Source organism: Diprion similis, chromosome 8 (genome assembly GCF_021155765.1).
Source record: "Diprion similis isolate iyDipSimi1 chromosome 8, iyDipSimi1.1, whole genome shotgun sequence".
Lineage (NCBI taxonomy): Eukaryota > Metazoa > Arthropoda > Insecta > Hymenoptera > Diprionidae > Diprion > Diprion similis.
In genome coordinates, this window is record NC_060112.1 from 2,152,574 (window position 1) to 2,176,124 (window position 23,551).

The 23,551-nt window shown below is 38.1% G+C and overlaps 1 protein-coding gene across 5 annotated transcripts in view; it reads right to left on the minus strand.

Moving 5' to 3' along the window:
* The window catches only part of LOC124408973 (ecdysone-induced protein 74EF), a 113,566-nt gene that overhangs the window by 38,597 nt on the left and 51,418 nt on the right, over positions 1-23,551 (minus strand). Inside the window, exon 1 of one of the 5 annotated variants that reach the window (XM_046886340.1) lies at positions 1,880-2,241. The exons of the other annotated variants lie outside the window; for them this stretch is intronic. Coding sequence (XP_046742296.1) covers positions 1,880-2,174 — 295 coding nt within the window. The 5' untranslated portion in view covers positions 2,175-2,241. Of the gene's footprint in view, positions 1-1,879; positions 2,242-23,551 lie in introns of those variants that run through there. 5 annotated transcript variants of the gene reach the window in all.

Genomic DNA, 23,551 nt, shown 5'->3' on the forward strand with positions numbered 1-23,551 from the left:
AGTCTGTGTGTATTATATATACGAGATGTGTGTACTTCTGTATGTAGAGAAAGAGAAAGAATAAAGTGGGTTGGATGGGAAACGAGGAAGAGCGAGAGAGAGAGAGAGAAAGAGAGAATGAAGAAGAGAGAGGATGAAAATGAGACGCGACGAGAAGCAAACGCTGCGACGACGGGGTCCGCGACAAACAAGATAAAATACAGATTGTGCGCAACAAGCGAATAAAAAAAAAATAAGGTATATTGTATATACGTATATTATAAATACTGTACGTAACGGAAAATAGAATATGGGAAGGTTAAGAGCGATGGGTGGATAGAAAGAAGAAGTTTGAGAGAGAGAGAGAGAGAGAAAGAAAGAAAAGAGAGAAAATCCCTGATCTAATCGTTTCGGTGGAATATTCTGTTTTTCTCTCTCTCCCTCTTTCTCCTTTTTCCATCTTTTTCCTACCTCCACAGACAATTTCGACTCGACTCGTCTTTTCCCGGTGTTCACATATACATATATATATATATACACACACACGCGCGTATACATATATACATACATATATATATATATAGACGTACGTATATGTATATTAATAGGTATGTACAAATGTGTGCTCCTCTCTCTTTCTCCGCGTACACAGTATTGCTGGTACTAGTATTGGGTCTCGACCTTCGCAAGGTGCCTTGCGTAATATTTTTATCTCCGAAATTACATCCTCGCTTTCTGCTCGCTTTAACTCGCACGCTCTTATTCGTTCGGCCCAATGGCTGCGGTATCCATATACATACACGATACATATATATATATATATATATATATATATATATTCGACATACGTCCATATAACATGCATGAGAATCATTTTATATTTTCTGTAAACGTAACATTATACTACATACATACAACTGTTGTTACACTATATACGTACACATTATGCTACTTATAAATCATTTTTATGTTGTGAAAAATTCGGCGAGAAAATTAATAAGAATATAAACGAAACAACACCCAAGTTTTCCACCCCCCATACCCCTCCGCCCCTCATCATTTCACCTAATATTACACGTACGTTATAATATGTATTATATATATATATATATATATATATATATTACACAACGGTATTTGTCGCGATAATGCAAAGAGCGTAGAAATCATTATTACATACACAAAGCGTTTAAATCTCACCCTCTAAAGAATTTCGGCACAGTTTCGTGATCTCACAAAGTTCTATGTTAATATTAATAATAATAATTTTGCGAACGTGATTGCGTTTCATTCTTTTTCTTCGTTTCTTCCTCCTTCCTCCGTACAATAATAATCTTTTATTGGGGGGGGGGGGGGGGGGGGGGGGGGGGTAAAATCGGCGAGGGTAGAGAGAGATTAAGAAACGCGTGTCACGTTTTATCTTATCCAAATTAGACCCGACTCTCGACCCTCCTTACAGATTTCTTTTCCTCAACAATACGACGTGGCCGAAACAAACCTGAAGGAGGCTGAAGAAAGTTTATTTCAATATGATAAGTTTCAGTTGCTCTGTTAAATTTTCGTTTTCTTATATTTTTTTATACGACAAATTTTTGTACTGACCGTACGTCTCATACCTACCCTTAAAAGTTATCGTTTTACATTCTTATATACAAACGAATCGAGCAATTAAAGTCCAACCATTCAATTTCTGTTCTCAAGACGCGACAAAAGATCTCGACGAATAATGTCCGCGATGATATGTAAAAAGTAAAAAGTAAAAAAAGAAAAACGATAACGCCGTACATTTATTTTTCTTTATATTTATTATCGGGGTGGAAAAATCAATGTAAAACATCAGGTAAGGATAAAGAAAGAAAGAAAGAAAGAAAGAAAGAAAGAGAGAGAGAGAGAGACTCACGGTATCGCCTCATGAGGTTCTTCTTGTAGGGTTTCGTGCCTGGAGGCCTGGACCTCGACCTGGTACCGGTGGAGTTCTTCTGGTTATTGTCGGAGCAGGAATCGTCCGAGTCCTCGGAGCAGGTCCTTTCGCCCTGAGACGAATATTCGGCGGCATTGCCCTGGAGTCTGAGGGCGGCCGATTCGTCGACGTCTTTGACTTCCGGTTCGAAGAGGTCGGCCGGCTCTTGATCGTTTTCGAACTCCGGATAGTCGCCAACCCTGACGCTCAGGTCGAGCGGCTGGTCCTCGAGCATCGCGGCGATGCTTCTCTCGGCAATAGTAGTTCTCGCAAAAATTCACCGGATAATCGCGCCCGCGAGTTCCGATTCTTTCCTCTCGTTTCTTTCTTGTTTCCTCTTCTTCTTCCTTCCCCCCCCCCCCCCACGTCTATTCGTCGCTACACACGCGATTCATGTTCCTCCTTGTTGAACACTCTCCTCTTCCTTGCTACCGTTTATGGTGCGACTATTTGTACCTATCTTTTGTCTATCTACCTATCTATCTATCTATCTACCTATCTATCTATGTATCTATCTATCTACCTTACCGCACACCCGCTGCACAAACATCCACACACACATTTGGACGATTGACGAGATAGAAACAACACCGCATGACGAACGGGAAACATTCGAATGAAAAAATTTGTTATATATCTTTACGATTTGTCAAACGAAAATTTCTAAAGTCGTGGATAATATATTGTACGTATAAGTGACACTGATATATCACAACACTTGTTTATCTTTTAGTTTTTTAGTCGTTGTCGTTGTTTTTTTTTTCTTCAAAAAAATTTCCTCCTCATCGAAGCTTGGTCGACATATGCGTACGTATAAGTATACGTATTCTCTCTCTCTTTCTGTGTATGTATATATATGATACTCGTTTGACTGTTGCAGCAGCACGTGGAGACCTCCGGTCCGTTTTTCTCAATTCTCCCGTCGGCACGTCGACGGTGTAAAATTCTTCGTCACGTGGGCGTTCTCCGTTCTTTCGGTGTTTATATTATTCGCCGTACTCGCCTTCACCACGAACGCGGGCAACGAATAAACAAACAAACAACAAACAAACAACAAGAACAACGAGATGACTGGTTTAATCTCTCGCTGTGTAATTTCAACAATTTCACTTTTAACTCCTCCAATAATCCGCCCTCGTCGATCAACGACAGGTATATTATTACGGTAACATAAAAACCCACCAACAACATCAACACCAACAGCAACAACAACAGACACAAAACTATATCTTTCTCTCGGCGCGTCGCCCCCCTCCGTTTATCTCGATTCAACCTTTTCTTCCATTGACCTCAATACCCCGAACACAGACCACAGTGTTTTTCTTAAATTTTCCTTCTCGTATATATCTCGTTACAATATAACGATACGAACGAACAGAGCGCTCTTCGATCGACCGAGATAAAACAAAGCAACAACGAAACGAAACTGATCACAAGGCGGTCAAATCGATCGGCCGGCCTTCGTTTCTGACGACCGAAGAATCGCGATTGGCGAGAGATGCTTCGCGTTAAAATAAAACGTGTCCCTGCGCTTATGACTCGCTCTTTCCGCCGTCCGTTTCGACTCGGTATGTATCTCTCTGAAGCCTGCGAAGCGGTTGCCGGTGGCACACTGACTGAGTCGCGACCTGGGACTTCGGGTCGGTCGGCCCGCTAGGCTTGCGCCGCGCCATAGACGATGCGAAACCAAGAGGCGAATCATTCGGGCGTTTCCGGCGCTCTTCGCGCCCCCACCGCCCGACCGGCTAGACAGTAGACACCTAGAGCCGAGAGCCGAGAGACGGAAAGCGATGCTTACCCTACCGCAACATCGCCCGTTCCAATTGAAAGGAAGCTATTTTCCGTCTATTGGGATAGGACAACCGCCCCCCTACGCCCCCGTCCGCCCCTCACGACGCCGCGAATCGAGCCCTCAGCCTCGGTAGGCGCGATGCGTGCGTGATGGATTGTATCCCTATCGGCATAGACTATGTTGCGAGCGATTGCGGTACGCGTACGGTTTACTCGTCATTGTTTCGCTGCCCAGCGTAACGATATACCGAGCATTCCAAGATCTGCCAGGTGCGTCGACGATGATGATAACCGAAACTAGGTTAACGTCGCGTCGGGTCGGCTTAAGGTTCTTTCCGGTCGGTTTACAGTCGGCCCGAAAAATTCTACCGAAACACGACGCGAAGGTTTTGTTTTTTTTTTTTTTTTTTTTCCAAAAACACCTCCGAGTTCAATCTTTATACATCGCGTTACTGATGCCAAACTGGGGTTCCAAATGAAATTACACTATCGAACTGATTTTTTTTCTTTTTTGATTCCAAAGCACGATTCATTTTATTCACAATTTTCATTTCTTTAGTTCAATTATCGCATAATTAACGATAGATAAACTTACGATTCAGTAATATTCAGTCATTATTCTTATGCAAAATCTATCAACTTACAACGATTTGCAGAGGATTTCTTTCGAATTTATAAGAAACAAAAAATTTTACAATAATGTGATATCACCTATTGCTTATTACAATTATGTGTTTACGTATAGCTCTAAAACTTGGTGTTTTAAAAATATTTTTTTCATATCACAAAGATTTTTTTTTTTTCTTTGTTAGATTTAACTATGTGATTGATTAGTTTCGTGGATACTATTTAAAGATTTGTTTCCCCACGATTATTTGTTTCTTTTTCAACGCGATAATGCGCACGTAAAGTACAAGTTCGATACACCTGTATACATATCTATAAAACACCGTCTATACAGCTTGTTATATTTAAAGACTTTCGGCTCGCTATTATACGGATCGATAATTTCAAGCTCATGGAATCCGGTTGTAGAGCAGCAACATTATAACGTGCAAAAATCGGAGCTCGACTCGCGTATAACCTGCACGCGCGAAATCTTTATAATCTTATCGCAAAATCCGCGGTTCCATGATACTATGATGATGTACTAACATGTGCATAATTGTAATACGTGTACCTTATATATACACACAAAATCCGCAAAGGGGAATTCCTCGGCTGCCTTAGTCTCTGAAAAATTAGATTTCAACGTCTCGCAGAAAAAAATATGATTAACAGCTGATCAACACGCCACTGTCTCCTGCTATATTCATTTCTATACCCTACACATGTAGAGACGTACATATATTATACAATTGGGCGTGTGTTTGTCTAAATGTTTTTCTTTATTCCAGTTTCACATACGCATACTTATGCATATATTTATTATACGTAGTAGACACATACATACGATTTAAACCACGCGCGGTTTGTTTCATCTCGTTTACCAGGCGACTTCATCGCTTGTGAATAGATATATATACATATATGTATAAACCGCGTCGAGATAGAAAACCCCATATTTCTTATCAGAACCTGGAAACACCCTGGATACAAACGTAAGATGATGTCTTCAGTCTCGACCGTCACGTATAAGCATCAAGTATGTATAATAAGTCATGCCACCGTACAAAAGCGTTACAGAAATCCCACCGTCAATTAAATAACAATAAACGTATAATTAATACCCTAAATTACGTAAATACCAGAAGAAAATCAGATCCTGTATCAGAAAAGCAATTTTTACACACCGACGATTTGTACATTGTTACCGATTATAAGCTCGGTTACAGAGAAGTGAATTAAATAACGAAAAAAGGTGTGAAAAATAATGAATCAAAACTGAAAAGGGTCGCCAAAATTTAAGCCCGATACAAGCAATGCTTACAAATGCCACGAGCAAAATTGCAGCTATTTCTACAATTTCGCGTTTTCTTAATTGCATTTGTACGAATATGCACTTACAAAGAAATGTGTATTGTGTCGTATACCACGGGCAGTGGTTATATGGAACGAGGAAGAAAGTGCAGCAGCATGACTGACTGAAAGGCGAAGGAAAGGACGCAGTCACTGCAATTCTAGGCGTAATGTGCGTGTCTGCAGGCTGCATCGCAGCTTTTCTCTCTCCTTTCTCTCTCTCTCTCTCTCTCTATCTCTCCAATATCTCTCTCTACCGGGTTCATCAATTTACCGCATGCCGCAATAAGAATTATTCGATCAGACGGCAAATTTGATTCGATTATGCGACATGATTCCCCAAAGCTATAATAATGCAATAATTCATACATATAATCCCGAAAGTCTGAACACTCAAAATCCCGTTACAGGACTCGTTTAAGTGTTATTATTATTATTATTATTATTGTCGTTGTTGTTGTTGTTATTGTCATTACGACCATCTCGGATATATTAGCCGACGATTCAGGCCGCGACAAACACTTATAACTTTTCCTGAGATGAACAACAACGTGGTTTCTCTAATCTTTCTCTCCCCTTCCTTTCTTCGCCTTCTCAAATTATATTATACATCCGTATTATTTCCTTTTTGGCTATATAATAATAAAGAGAGCACGTATAGTTAGACAGTAAGTAGCTACGAAGAAAATTTCATTTCTGCGCTACCACCGTCAACAACTTGACTTCAATTAGGTTTCAACGTGAGGTATTATAGAACAGAAAATAGGATTTCATAGGAATATACGGACAAAATAACTATTTTATCATTACTACGTTATAGATATTGGTATTCTTGTTGCGGTCGTCATTGAACCTGTGATGGGAATTGTTATTATTTTTTTTACTATCCATTTTGTTTATAACAACAGTTACACATGTACGCGCACGTGATGTCCGTGTACATATTATATATACTTATGTACAATAACTTGCACACCATAACCGTGCCAAGGCGGAAAAATTTATCTATCACGCGAATATTTGCATAGAATGTTATGCCACGTATAATAATAAATGACGAACAAGGCCGCGTGAGAGGAAATTTACAAAGCATTAGCTATACTTCTTATACTATTATTTATACCGTTCAATTTTCCCAATGATTATATTGAGTTTTGTTTTTCTTTCTATACTCATATAATCACGTCTCTTTTCTTTAAACTATGCAGAAAATCACTATAATTATACAACGATCAATTATTCACGTTTATTACATCTATAATGTTTACTTGCACGGAAACACTGCACTGTTTCGGATGAAATTATTGACAAAACAAAAGATTAAGCTGATAATATGTATGTAAATATATATATACCGATTTCGTTAGTTTTAAATAATTATAATAATCTTTGCCTCGTAGATGAATATAATATGCATATATATCTATATCTACTTATCGTTACAACATACAGGACAATGATGAGCAATCGTTCCCTTTATGATCGTCGCATTTATTATACCTATGTACCCCGCACGGTTTACGATATAAAACTATTATATATATACATTACATATATATGTCGCGTATTTATTACACCTACGTTAAAGTCATCGCATCGTATAAAATATACCTCGAAATATACATATAACAGCCACGCGCGATATGAAAAATTTCTAATTAATAATAAGCAATACATTCCTACTGTATGTATAATTCTTTTCATGTTTTCTTAGAAAAAAAAATTTCGTGCGATTTTTCTGTATGATTATAAATTAGTTCAGCGGTAAAATAATGATAAAGAAATGAGAAAAAGCAAATCTAGTATATAAATTGTATAATAGTAGTAGTAGTAGTAACACCGGACACAGGATGCGTTTTTCATTATTTCATATGCATGCATAAACATCATAGGTACACTCTCACACCCACTCACACACACACATATACATGCATAGATACATATATGTGCTATAATAATAAATACAGTAAGATCCGTGAAGTGCAGTCTACCGAACGCATGCAGTTGCCGTCGCCGTCTCGTTCTTGGTTCGTCGTTTAGTCGGGTTTGAAACTATATAAAGGGGGAAGTCAGAGTCCGAGTCGCGCGGGTGCAGCAGGGGGGGGAGGGGGGGGCGCAGTCCTTGGAGAGTTCGCTGCACCGGCTTTTGCCCCCCCCCCCCCCTTCGCCCTCTTCGTTAGCCGCCACTCTTCCTTCTTCTTTCCCGCCGGCGTTGCAGCAGCAGCAGCAGCAGCAGCAGCAGGCGTCTCAGACGCCGGCCACTATGCAACTGTACACATACATATATGTATGCCTCTATATCTATGTATCTCATAGATACATAAGTTGCTGATCGGTATTTCCTTGTGTAGGTATATCATAAACTGCTACATGGTATGTAGAATAAACTACAGCGCGTATATCGGCATCGCGAACTCACATTATTTACGTCTAGTGTTATGTATGTATGTGTATGTATATACAGATACATATATATATATATATATATATATATATATATATATATATATATATGACGTGCAGCAGGAGGTTTATGATTATAAATGAATCTGTATAACTGCAATGCAACGATTTGTAGCATTTGGACTTCGCATCGTTTACTTTTTCTTTTTGTTTTACCTGAGGTAATTGGGTAGATGTACAAGCATATTCCTGAACTGACATTCTAATAAGATCAGTCAGAGTGGAGATATCTCTTATACCTCCGCATCAAACATTACAGAAAAAGGTTTGTGTCTTAGCTGTCGTGTCGGTAAAACGTCGGTATAGGAATCTGTGTTCTGAACTCGTCTGTATATACATATATATTACTGAAATAGCAACGTTAAAATGCGTGTTAAAAGTGCGACGGAATTTTTCGGAGACATCATCCTAACCTTAAAGTGTTCATAAAAAACATCATATCGGATAGTTCGATCCTTTTGGTGCAACTGTGAAAATTTTCCCAATTTCGGTGAGTGATAACCGATCTGTAAATTTTTTTTAAAAGTCCCTCTACTTTTTGCCAAAGTAAGGCATCCATTGCCGAATTTTCATCCTGATCGCTTGAGCGGTAAAGAAGTTTTGGCTCGCCGCGTTCTCGAGGTTTACAACGCGACTTCATAAGCACCTTAAGGGTGGTATATATATAGAGTCCCATATATACATATACAATATACACATGCCGTATATGCATATATATGTATATTATATCGTAATCACAGATCCAACCTAGGCTAACTATACCGCGCGTTATTGTACAGCATGTCACGATGATGATGATTAAGGGGTCGCGTGACGTCACTTGTTAACACCGGCGCGGCGTGCGTGCTTACGATGGACGCGCAGAGTTGATGCAGGAACGCGAGCTGATTGTCAGCCGATAATTGTGCAGAGAATGCGGCGAGTATGCTATACACATGATGTATAATGGAAAACATATATGGAGCTTTCCACGTGAAATCAGACAAAATTTCGTAAATATTGAATATGTAATTTTATCACAGGAACTAGCCGATGAATTACTCTCGATAGTCGATTATTTCACATAACGAGCACTTTTTTTTTTTGGAAAATGAAGTCGGAAATATGATACAACGGTGGTTTGAAAGTGCAACTGAAATTATTCGAGTTATATTTACTTGGAGCAATATTCCATGGACACAATAGCAAGATTAAAAAAAAAAAAAAAAAAAAAAAAAAAAAAAAAAAAAAAAATTTCAGTTATCAATAGCACGATTATACACGATGACTTTGAAAAGATCCAATTACCAAATAATTTCTGTAATTAAAAAATCCCATCGTTCGAAGAACTTCAATAAACTTATGAGACCAATCATATTATTCGTGAATGAATTCTCTTCAAATATACAAAATCAGATTCAGTATAACAATGGAAAGTATATTTTTTAACTAAGCATTGCAGAATCACCGTTAATCGCAAAAAATAATTTCTTCAATCAAATTGTTTTTTGTTTTTCGACTTGCAGTGAAGAAATAAGATTTTTTTTCTTTTCATCGATAGAAAAATATCAAGTTTTCACCGTAACATCTTCCAAGAGATCTGCAATAAATTATTTCCCCCCTTGTAATCGGCAATGAAACAAATGTTTTTTCTCACACTTTCGAACGTTAGTCACGTGGTATTTCCGCAGCGTTTCCACCTCTCCGAACTGACTGTACTGTACTGTACTGTACAGATATATAGGTTCGGTAGATCGTTAAGGCATCGCGCGGTGCGGATAAGCGCGATTCGAGAAAGTGTAAATAGCACAGAGACGCCTTCGCGCCGATCTCCGGTGCACGTGCGTTCTACGTTACAAGTCTCTGTGTGGACGTAATACGGCTAGCCATGGCCTAGATAGAACGCGGCGGCGTGCCGGTTTGCACCCAGTGCAGTCTGCCGGTGCATCAGCGCGACGATAAGCTCGCGCTAAAACCACAGGCTTCCTATGCAGCCGGTAAAAGGGTGAAGAAAACACGCTGCATACCCACTTTAACAATTATATTCACCGGCTGCATCGACACGCATATACCTATATATATATATGTTAGCTGTAATATTCTTTTCTCCGTTTAACAAGTGAAACTTGGAAGTCACCCCCACCCCCACCCCCACCCCCTTGTAGCCGGCAAGTAACCAATTAACACACGCGTCACTCACTTTTTGCACTAACATACACGTATAAACAAATTCTGTACGTCGATTATCTGAATTCCTGATTAATTATCGTGCCCCCCCCCCCCCCCTTTTTTTTTTAAATCATTTTTGGTGAGTAGTTTTTAATTGTTATTCCACCTAGTTTCATAGACTTCTAATTCCAGATTTACCTCTTATGTTATGAACATTATAACGCATCATTTACGGCCGATTGGTTTTTTTTTTTTTTTCTTAATAATATATTCAACGTATGTATAAGATGATGCAACAAAATCGCTGATATGAGGTAATATAAGGGGCCAAGTGGTGTATATATATATATATATATATATATATATATATATATATATATATACATACACACAAACACACACACACACCCATGCAGGCGTATGTATACATATAAGGTGGACAATGTGACGTCAGTATTAACGAATCGGCCTAAAACGCCTGTGTATTACACAAGCCAAGAACTATATATATATATATATATATATATATATATATATATACAATTTCTCATATCATATCCTTAGTTCTGTAGACTGCGTATATGACAATATATGCACCTATGGATGTCAGATAAGTGGCATCGATTATATATAAATACACATACACCCCATCATGGAAAGCCGTACTTTAAAATGCAAAGAAATTTCTATGAAACGCATTGATATCGTAACACAATGAAAAGTGAAAAACAATCAAGGAGTTTCAAAGTGTATAATTACCTATAAGAAAAAGATCGATGTGTAAATAATCGTTAATCGGCGCTAATAAACGATGATCGACACATGTATGATAAATTTTTTGTACCACGATGTTGGTTTTTGATTTGTTTTTGTTTCTGTTTTTGTTTTTATCTCATTCAGTCTCGTGGTGAGAAAATAAGTTTGGAAAATCGAGCGTATACTACACGATGATGGGTATATAAATGAGAAAGTTAGAAAATCAGCCTTAAACAGCGTGTTTACAGCGAAATTACAACTCGCTAAAGAATCTCGAACTTGCGAAACGGCGTCGCTGCATGATCGTTGCAGACGAGAATCCAAGTCCAGGCTACTGACAGTGCAGTACGATGCACATGCAGAGATGATAGGTGCACCGACTACTCGTTGAAACGACGATCGGGGCTGCGATGCACAAATATGTGTGTCAAGGCGCGACCTGGATTTTCCTCCTTCTAGTTCTCTCTCTCTCTCTCCCTCCCCCTCCACCCTCGCGGTTTATATTATATACATATATATGTATACATACATGCGCACGGGCACACACACACACATGAATATATAAAATATAACGCATGTGCAACGAGTTACATATTATTTCTCCACGGCATAATGTTTGGTACATTGTACGATATAGACATGATATAGACATATATATGTAGGTATAAATGCTACAGGGATTTCTCGCATAAGAATCAATTATATATCTGTACAATTATTTATACGTACGATTAGATTTCTTGTTATAAATGGATTTTACCCCCCCCCCCCCCCCCCCGACGCGCCCTTCGCTCGCCAAATTTCTCTACGTGCGGCTATACATATTATATCTATACATCTCCGTTGGAAAATTATAATGCGCATTGTTTCCGGTTTGTAAGGAAATACGGTTGTTATTTATCCAAGTGAAAGACACCTGATGTTTAGATAATGATGACGACTAACCGACGGAAAATTTTCATCATCGCTATGTGTTATCGTTATTGTACAATACATACTGTAACATTGTAAGTGTGTATATACCTATATTATTATTATATATAACATGAGAACGATGCACAGTTCTATAATAATAATAAAATCTGTGTATTATAAAATTTATAAGGGAGAAAAGAAATTTCTGTATATAGACGGAGAAATGGAGAAAGCAAAAGAGAGAGAGAGAGAGAGAGAGAGAGGGAGATAGAAGTAAAGTGAAGTTAACTGGTATCGAGGGATAGATCATACACCGATCGTGTTTAGTAAATAAATTTGTGTTACAAGAGCGCATTGATCTAGTAGTTAGTTACCTTAATGTGCTGATCGTATGGTAGTCGAATTTTTTCATTATTAAGATTATCGTAACTACCCGTTACGTGAAAATCATACAAGACAATAAGGAATTTAATGCGAATAACCTTTGCTAAGTTACATAAATATCCACCCTTTCGGAAGTAGGTATAATTATAAATGCAATATATAACACACATATTATAAGCTATACAAATCGCATGGAATCGTAACGTTATATCGACAGAATTCGATAATAAAATAATGTAATAAATTTATGCAATCCAAGATTACAGGTACAGTACCCGTAATATATGTATATACAATAATAGAACACAGTTACATATATAAATATAAGAATAAATATTCATATTTAAATAATATGACCGGAAATAAAATGAACGATGAATTAAAATGAATGAGAAAAACAACAATTATATTCGATGAATAATAATTAAAAAAAAAAAAAAAAAAACACCATCATCAATTGTGCGTATCGTGTGAATCAAATTATCCCTTTGAAATTATTCTTTGGTATAAAAAAAACGAGATTAAAAAAAAAAAAAAAAAAAACAAAAAAAAAATAAATTTACCTTTCAAAGGGAAAAAAATAATATTCTCATTTCGTACGTCATGTAGACGATTTCTCGCATTCTACCTGTCTTCCATATGTATAATTACATGTAATAAGGTGTAAAAGATATGGCGGTCCAATTGTCGCAGGTTAAATAAAAGAAAGAGGAAGAGAGTGAGAGAGAGAGAGAGGGAGGGAGGATAGACGAGGACCCGGCACAAAGCCGGTTGTATTGATTAAAGTGCGTAGGTGCTGACCTACCCCTACCAGACATTTGGCGTCCTTCCACGACCTTCTGCAGGCGCGTCGACGTCCTACCCCAACCAAACTCGGCGCGGAGCCATTCGTCCCGACAACCCCTAGGCAACTCCCCCCCCCCCTCCCGTTCCCCCTTTTGCGTCGTCCTCCCATGCCGAAGTGAGGATCGGTGTCTAGACTCACCCCCACCCCCTCCCCCACCCCCGACCCGACTAACCCAGGCAAAAACTCACTTTCGCTATTCGTCCTCTGCGTGACTGTGTTGAGTGTACGAGAGAATGCGGCGACGCCTCCTCATCCTCCTCCTCCTCCTCCTGTTCTCATAATTTGCAACGCCATTGGGGAAGACTGTCGACCCGGTACCTCCTCGTCGTTACCCACCCTGTTCAACCCCCTCAATGTCAGTGACATTCGTCCAGAGGTTAAGCCGCGCTCTTGACGTGACATCCACATTATTATATACACACGTACTGTATATATGTATACATTTCTATACAATATGCGTATGTGCGAATTTATTTTGTATAAATATATATATATATATGTATATATATATGGTATACGTGTGCAAGGAAAAATAATTTCGATCCAACTGTATTGTGTTTTTCAATCGATCGATGATCGTTCTATAAATTATACATATTAGCAATGAATATTGAATTATTTTTAACGATCAAGTTATGCAGACACACACACATATACATAGTACAACTACAGTCGATGAATAGTATAGAATGTGTCATACTTTTATGTGTGTTTCAGTTCGAAGTTATAGAATTTATTTGCATTTTTTTCTTTATTTTTCTTCTTCTTCTTCTTCTTATTCTTCGTTTCTTTATTCAAACGAATTCTAAAAAAAAATTCAATAAAACGACTGTTTTTTCGATGTTGGCACCTTAATGAGAAAATTGAAAAAATGAATCAGTGAGATTGTATAAATAGAATTTAAATATATTAATTTAACTTGTGCAATAAATGCAATTAATAGTACAAAGTGATACTATTATAGTGTTTTCCTTTTTTTTTTTTTATATCCTACTTTATATTTCTTAGTTAGTCAGTTTTTCAATTCTTTTATTTCATATCATCCGGACTAACGCACAGATAATTGTATTTACTCTGTAAGAATTAGCGTATATATATATATCAGTGAATATTCTTCATACTTCTGAAATAAATTCAAATTTTGGAACGTACAAATATACATATGAATATATATATATATATGATAAATGGCTTAATCAATAATACCGCAAATATACCTATACATATAGTATACATATATATATACACTATAAACTGGACATACGGTGTAATCAATATCATTTTATACTCGGTTTCCTCTATCTCTCGACTTTTTTATCATTCGTTTCTTGATAATGAGCCTTTTTTTTTTGTTTTTGGTCGGTTCATTTTTTAAATACATTTATGTCACGATTATATGTCTCCCGGTGATGCGTTGATCAATTTCGCGCATACGTACATATACATACATACATACATACATATAACACATAATTTTTATTCAAAATTATTTCACACATTTAATGGAATATGAATAAACATCGTATGAAGACTTTCGCGGGGCTCAGGTCAAACGAGCCATCATCGATAATTATATTTCAGGGCAACGTGCAACGCTGACCACGGCAGCGCATAAATCTGCAGAATTCGTCGTCCAATTTATTCGGACATCGTTAATTTTATTTTATTTCGTTGTTTTTGTTTGTTTCTTTCTTTCTTTCTCTCTTTCTCGTTCATTATTCTTATCACCACGCATTACAGGCCTTTTTGCACGTACGCTTGATTATCAGTGAAGACAATGTATTTATATACATATATACATACATATATGTATGTATATATGTATACTGCCGTTGCTGCCTTTACGAATATATAAATGTATGTATATATAATTTTCTACAATTGTCAGCTATACGATGTGTATAAAAAGAAAGCAAATTTTTCAACAATGTTAGAAATGAAAAATACTTTCGAGCCAAAAATTTTATATCTTAATTGTTTCACGCACAATTATCATCAACAAGTAATTTGAATCTGCGGAGAATAAAATTCCGTAAGAAATGAAAATACAAATAATTCTACGGTTGTCGATTGTTATACAAATTTTTTTTTTCATTTCCTATACATACATACCACGATATACACATACATACACAAGCATGCAGCATATAAGGTACAATAATTGATACAATTCCTCTTTTGTGTTAAAATTTTATACAAATCATAATGATGACACAATTACTCTTTAATCGGAATTTCAAAAGCCGTGGAATTTCGGTGAGAATTTCTTTTTCTTTTTCCTTCTCTTTTTTCTTTCCCCCCAATTTCCACCCGTCGAAGACAAATTCGAGGACCAAACCTACGTCTGCCAACATACGTGGAACAACATATAGATAAAAAATGATCAACCCCCAACCACCCCTTTTCAGTATTCACCCAAGCCTCGCTAACATCCTGCATTTATAATTCCGCCTCTCTCTCTCTCTCGCTCTCTCTCTCTCTCTCTCTCTTCCTCTCTCTTCGGCGAGACGCTGATAGAAGAACAGCTGTCCAGGTGGGTGGGGTCAGGTTTAGGGGTCGCGGTCGAGGTCGACATCGGTTTCGTCGTTGCGGAGTGGGAGGCAAATTCTACATACATATACATGTATATCTATATATATAGTATATAAATATATATGTATATCGTCCGAGGCGTGCCGAGGTTGGGGCTGGATTGCAGACAGGGCGTGGCCGTCCTTGAACCTGCCTGCTTATCGACCGAAGCCGTCTAATTTCCCGAGCCTCCCCCCCGCCTCCGCCCCCGCCCCCGCCCCCGACCCCCGTCATGCTGGCGTCCCGGCGGCGCCGCGTCCTGACCCCCCGACTACGGTTAAGGTAGGTTAGGCTGGGACTCCCGCCTTCGAATTTTACACCTCATCCCCCGTCCCCCGCAATATCGCAAGTTGCAGCAACTTGTCATCGTGCAGGAATATGTTTTGCCGATTGTAGGTTATTTTTTTTTGATTTCTTCTTTCTTTTTTATGTTTGGGCAGAGAGTGGAAAGGGTGGGGTGGGAGGGGGGAGGGGGGGAGGGGGGGGTCGACAAAAAGAGGAAATTTATTAATTTATCAGTTTAAAATTCAATGGTTACAAAAAGTTATCATCATCATCATCATCATCATCGTTACCGTTATGACCATCGTTATATGATCGATTAGTTGCGCGATGAGAAATTTTTTTTTTTTATATTTTACATATTTTCATTATCAGCGTGTCACGTGATCGTGTAGCATTCGCTTTTGGCAAAATTTCGTCATCGATTTCAGGTATTTTTATTTCTCATGTTAGTTGTATTTTTATATAATAAGGTATTTGAGAAAACAATAACACTTGCGATTGTTCACTGTGGAATGATTAATATGAAGTTCGTTTAGGTCAATAGAAAGATTTGCTTTCTATAAAAAGCAAAAAAATAATTTATTCACGATTATTAATGAGTTTAAAAAAAAATTATTTACAAAATTGACAAATCAACTGAACGTGATCTTCCACATGACCTAGAACGCGCATCATCTTTTGCCAGAACCTCTATTTTAACCATATTTTAACCCATAACCATATTTTTATGGGGGTGCCACGCGGTGGTAAATCGCAAATCATTTTTTTCTAAAACACCCTAGTATACATATAATATGCAATGTATAGACCGCAGATTCGCAGATTAATATTGTTCTTTATGTCATTAATAAGTCTGATTTCAATTTTTCAAACACATATTACATAGGTATATTATAATATACACAATAGGTGTACCGTGCATGCACGGTATCTCTTTCTATAATCTGCAATATGTAATAATATATCATTTTCGTTTTTTACAAGTCAATTCTTGTATTTAAATATTATTGCATCTATCTCTTCTAACGCATCTTCGCAAAACATTGAATTAACAGCTTGACAACTGGCAAATTATTCGATTTTTCATATTATAAAATCGAATGCGAGTACTAAAATAATCATCAGTTTTGAAAATCTATTTTTTATCACGCATGATCACATGTAATTCGGAAAATATTCCTATATAAATTATCTGATATAATTCTAAGTTCTACTTATAAATTTCAATGTAAAATAGGAGTAAAAATCGTCTCATCTTTTGGCAAAGACGAAAGAAAAGGAAAAAAAAAGTGTAGAAAGTAAAATGTCCCCCCCCCCCCCCCCCCCACCCTCTCTCACTCTCTCGCCGCCGCGGCGTACGATGGACAAGGGCGCGGCGAAGGTGAAAGCGAGGGTTTCCTTCGATCGGGTCTCGATATCCTGGGGGTTGGGAGAGTCGCGGCGGGGGGGGGGGGGGGGGGGGGGCACGTCTCGACGGACGACGGAACGACAAGGAGGCGAGGAGGTCGCCGCCTCTTCCGCAGGAACCTCGAAACGACGAGGAACTTGACATAATGATATAGTCAAGGATATTATCACAGAGAAAAAGAGAGAGAGAGAGAGAGAGAGAGAGAGAGTAGAAGAACTGATTTTACTCAAAACCGTAGCAAGTGGGTGACAACATGTCGAAATTTTTGGTCAAAACAGCCCCCCCCCTCCCCCCCCCCTCCCGAAAAAAAATCAGCTCTTTTATTTTCTACGTAAAATGATCGGAAAGAATTTTATCCAATTTGAAGTAAAAATTTGATTGCTTCTGCACCTCTTTCGTTCTGGTTTTATGTACCTAAACTAATTTTTGCATCGCTATATACATTATAAATGGTATAATATGCACAGTCTCTGATAACTGTATGTTAGCCACAGATTGAAAGAAATTTTTTTCTAGATACCTAATTTGGCTAAGTATAAATTTGTATCGGATAAATAAAAATTTTCCTTCTCGTTTCGTGCAAAGAGCTGTTTTTTTTTTTCTTCTTTCGCGTTTTTTTTTTTTTTTTTTTTTTTTCCATACAACAATTCATAATTTTTAAACGGTACTTTCTTTGGTGTACTCTCTTTTTTCTACCCCCCCCCCCCCCCCCCTTTTCATTCTATCCATCAAAAATTCTTGTACGTACGTACGTACGTACGTATGTATGTACGTATCTACCTACGTATACATATATCAAGCACATATATTACATGATAACGTAAAAGTGCTGAACAGGTTAGTTAATCATATATAGACGTAAAAAATCTCCAACTATCCTTCTGTCTATCTATCTATCTATCTATCTATCTATCTACCTGCCTGCCTGCGGTACATACATACATGCATATACATGAGCGTTGTTATAGCATATCAGACAGACTACAGTAATTGTTCCAGGACGTCCCGGTTTTCGGGGCGAATTCCTCTAGACGTTTGGGGTGGGTTGGACCGAGGGTGTCATGTCGCGCAATAAGATGCGCGCGATCGACGCGACGCGTCGCGACGCGGAGTTTCGGGTTTTGGGGCTTTTTCGGGGTTTGGGGGGTTAGTAGAGAACGTTATATACGTATAGTACGATTCGGGCGGACGCGTAGCCATGGAGACTGCCGGGTTTGCGGCTACGGCGCTCGATAGGTTGTATTATACACACACATAACACACAGAAACGTTTATACATACAATTTACTACATAGATACACGCCTGGAGCTTCACGGTCAAGGTTATACGCCTTCATACACCCGAATTAAACGACGACGACGAGGACGAGGAGGAGGAGGAGAGGATCTTTGTCTTATTGTTAAATAATAATAGACGACTCATCGAAGGGTTTTCCTCTGGTACTTCGAGCACAGCCACAGCCACACGTTGTTGAGCAGTGCCTCTGATTCTTCCGTTATACATACGTAATATACATATATTTTAAGGTATACTTAGGCCGTCGCAAAACCCTGTTTCCATGCGGGTTCCTCCCTCCCCCCCGCTGCCTCTAACCCACCCTTACTTTCCTGCCTGCCTACCTGCCTGCCTGCCTGCCTGCCTGCCTGACTATTTATTCACAGAATTCGCGAATCGCGAACGAAAATTGACATTATAAAAACAGACAAGTTTCATTAAAAAGCATATTTTCCGGGTCTGACGTAATTTCGAAAATACACACACACACACACACACACACATGTTAATACGACGACAATTTATGTATTTGTCGTAAGAAACTTAATGATTCGATACAATCGTTTACTGCTGGATCAGTGGTACAACAACAACAACAACAACAACAACAACAGCGAAGAACTGTCCTCATTTTTTTCCTAATAAAATGATAAATATTAAATTTCCGAAAACTTTACAACGGATCTTTTCCTACAGAATAGCCCCCGGGGGGGGGGGGGGGGGGGGGGGGGCTTTTTTTTTATAATATAAGTGTATATATATTACAGTAATAACCGACGTTTTCTTTAAAGAAAAAACACATAAAAATTCGACTGCTCGGCGATGGAGCGTGTTATAAAGTTATAGGAAAAATTCGGGGATTTAAGCAGATTTTTTAATACATATATACATACACACACATGCACGCGCGCGAGCGCATATATGTAGTTATATGCATACACAAGGTAGGATAGAAAGTGCGCGCCAACCGACGGAGAATTTCGTTCGAAATGTGTTTCCTGAGAAACGGATGTATGTATATATATAAACACATATTGTTATATGTTACATAACGTAGGATATAATTGTAAGTGAAATTAAATGTATAAAATACGTTTCCGGTTTCCGTACTGCACGTCTTCGTTGCCGTTACTCGTTTCAACTTTTGAATCGTCACTTCATCGAATTGTCGATACCTTGAAAACGTTTGAATTTATTTATTAATATATTTATTTTTGTTTGTTTTTAATTATAACTGCCTATCCCGTTTTCTTACTATTTTATTTTCAATAACCGTAACGATGTTACGGATGATTCATTGAGAAAATTATTTTCAAACTGTATTCCTTTAAAATGCATTTTATCGTATTTATTATCTCTGCATATATAAGTATAAATCAAAATCGTACGTCGATTATTTGCCTCTTGAATGTGATAATAATAATACGCAGCATTATACATAAATACCGTATAATTTACACCGACCTAACATTTTCATCATCGTGTAAATCGGATGATTTTCATTACAATGATATGATACATGATTGAATTCTTTGATTATACGTATACATGATACGATCTAGCCTTTATCTCGTAATCCGAGAAAAACAATACCCGACTTAAACATATATGTAACCATAGAAATAAGAAATAGGCAAAGAAGAAGAATAAGAAAAAATACCCAATTATACTAAACTCAATTGTAAATCCGACTCAAAGTTAAATAAAAGGAGTAAAAATCAATAAGAACGGAAACTTTTTTCAAAGAAGAAAAAAAAAAGATGAAAAAGAAAAACAAATCGATAAATAATCATAAAAATAAAAATAAAAAAACTGCAAGAAACGTATCACCGAGAAGTACCTACACTAAAATCGAACTTTATAAAAATTGTACTCAATTGTATACTATTTAATACATGCATAGTCATTATTAAATATACAGCTTATTATGCATCTTAAATAAACATTTGTGTACATAAATTATGTATAAAAGGCGTTAAATATTATATGTAACTCATGTATAACAACAACCGCGGTATAATCGCGTTCTTTTAATCTTGTAACACATTATCTGAGCACTGTGGCGTTCTACTCTATATATATAATATAATATAATAATAAAAACAATAATATAAATATATACACTTATATATGAAAAATTCGGTCCGTCTCTAGGGTTGCATTATATGTACGGGAGAATTGAAGGTGTGGGGTGTTTTCCGCAGCCGCCACCGCCGCCACCGCCGCCGCCGCCGCCACCCCCGCGAGATCGTAAAGACAGAGCTGCTGGCGGCGGGGAATTCTGACCGTGACCTTGGCGCAGGGGTTATTGAGCGCTGGGGGACTTTCACTGCTTTCTCCCCGCGCGCGCCGTGAGTCTAGACGCTTTCCTACCCCTCCCTCCATCCCTCGCTCCCCACCCCCGGTGTATAAACTCATCCGCGAAGGGGCGGCGGCGGCGGCAGCCTTGCTTATACTGCGTCGCATCGAGGTAACGCCACCTCTACCCCCGACGAGTAGGTAAAAAATAAAAAATTCAAAAAATAACGTTACAAAGACCAGGGTATGAGGGTGGCGCAGTTGTAATATAGTCGACGTCTGGGTCAAAATCCCCACCGACGACAGAGGCAAGGGGATGGTGATGCGAAAATTCCGTGCTCGCCGCGACCGGAAAGCTGCGGGTCGTTATATGAAATTCGAAGACAGAGAGAGAGAGAAAGAGAGGATGAGGCAATCGCGCCGACACCTTCTCGTTGAACCGATATCACATACGTGTGTATATTTTTCTTTCTTTCTTTTTTTTTTTTTTTTTTTAATTTATTGATTCATCTTTCTTCTTTTTTTTTTCCCCCGCCACACCATCATTTTTCAGGTCAAATCTTGACATTCGTGCCGAGATGCAGAATATAACGAGTTTTCGTCACGGAAATTTTATACACAGGGGTCGAAACTGTAACGGCTAGCTGCTCAAAATCGATACAACATTGCGTTGATAAATTTTAACTGAATTTCGAAAAAACTGAGGGTGCGCGCGACGGGCGGCAGAAGAGGGGGGGGGGATAAAAAAAAAGAAAAGAGTTACGGAAATATCTTCAAAATCGTACGGAAGAAGATGGAAGAAGATGAAAAAAAAAAAAAAAATCAAAAATAACTTTTCAAGGAAACAATTAAATTACCAAAAAGGTGAAAAGGTGACGATGAACAGGGGAAGAAAAAAAAATTGTTGAATCATTTCCGGAGAATTGAAGTGAAAGAAAAGGAACCGGGACTGTCCTATATATACTACCCCTATACAATACATAACATTTTTCAATATTCAAACGACTCGACTACGATCCTTGGGCCTTGCAATTGCACGGCTAATAACTATAGAGAATAATGAAATCGAAAGGGAAGCAACAAGAAAAAAAAAGAAAGAAAAATGAAAACATAACAAAATGGGAGGAAAAATTTGATAAAACCGAGCGAAAAATGACGACCGCGTAGCAAATCTACCTATATACATATATACATATATATATACACACACATATAAGTAGTGTATATGCATGTATGTATATATATATATACACATATACAATATATATATCTACGTATTATTCGAGGGTGCGTTGCTCGGCACAAAATTTCCCGCCGCCGCCGCCGCCAATCGATCGATGGATGGTCTGCCCCAGACGACCTTCCCACCCCCGCCTCTACGGCTGCTCCCAGGCGTAATAAACGGGGAGGTAGAGGCGGAGGCGGAGGCGGAGGCGGAGGTGGCGTCGCGACGCGTCCTCGTCCTCGTCCTTGTCCTCGGCGTTTCTTCCTTCCCACACTGCCCTACCTCACTCTCTCCGGACAGCGGCTCTGACGAAGCCCCTGCCGCCGCTTTTCCTACCCTCCCCCGCCCCCTTCGCCCGCTTTCCACTCCCTTCTAGCCCCGCTACCCTTATCCGTCTGCTACAAGCCGCTGTACAAAAAAGCCATTTCTCAATTTTCCCGTGAAAATGTGTGTATGTATGGATGTATGAATATGTGCCGTGTGGATATATATGTATATATATTAGGGTGGCGCAAAAAAAACCGAGTTTTTTTTTTTTTTTTTGAGTCTCGTGTGACAAAATGTTAGTTTTTTATGTTTTAAAAGCCCACTTCAAAGGACAGCTCAAAAAAAAAATTTTCAGAGGTCGCTCCAAATTTTAAAAAATGTTAAAAAATTAAATTAAAAAAATTATATTTTCAGTATTTTGTTCGATTTTTAATTCACGTCATGGTGTATTGTTAACGATTCTTTGTTACTAAATTGAAGAAAAAAAATTTATGAAATTTTAATATCAATATTAAAAGGTCGCTCGAAAAGATCTAAAAAATGCACCGAAAAATTGAAAAAAAATTATGGGCGACCTTTCAAAATTTAAATTTTGAACTGAAACTTTCGGAAACTTATTTTTTGTTGTGTCGGTCGAAAAAAAATCGATTTTTTACGATTTCTTGAGTTCTAAAAAATGTGGAGCGACCTCTTAAAAATTTTCTTTTATATATGGCATAGGTGTATATGAATTTGGAAAGTTTTTTGTTTTTTTCTTTTCCACTTTTCCAACCCTTCGTCACTCTTGTCGAATAATAGCGTTCGCGGTTTCTACAAAACAAATTCGTGAGACATGGTGAGGATGAAATTAATGTTTGGAACCACAAGAAATAACGGAAAATGAATAACAACGATGGATTTTCAAATAATGCTGGAAATTCAAAATATAAAATCACAATATAGAAATGTCAGAATTCTGCCGTATCGTTCGTGTATTCATTACCGACAACGTGAATTCGGACTGAGAATTTCACATAATA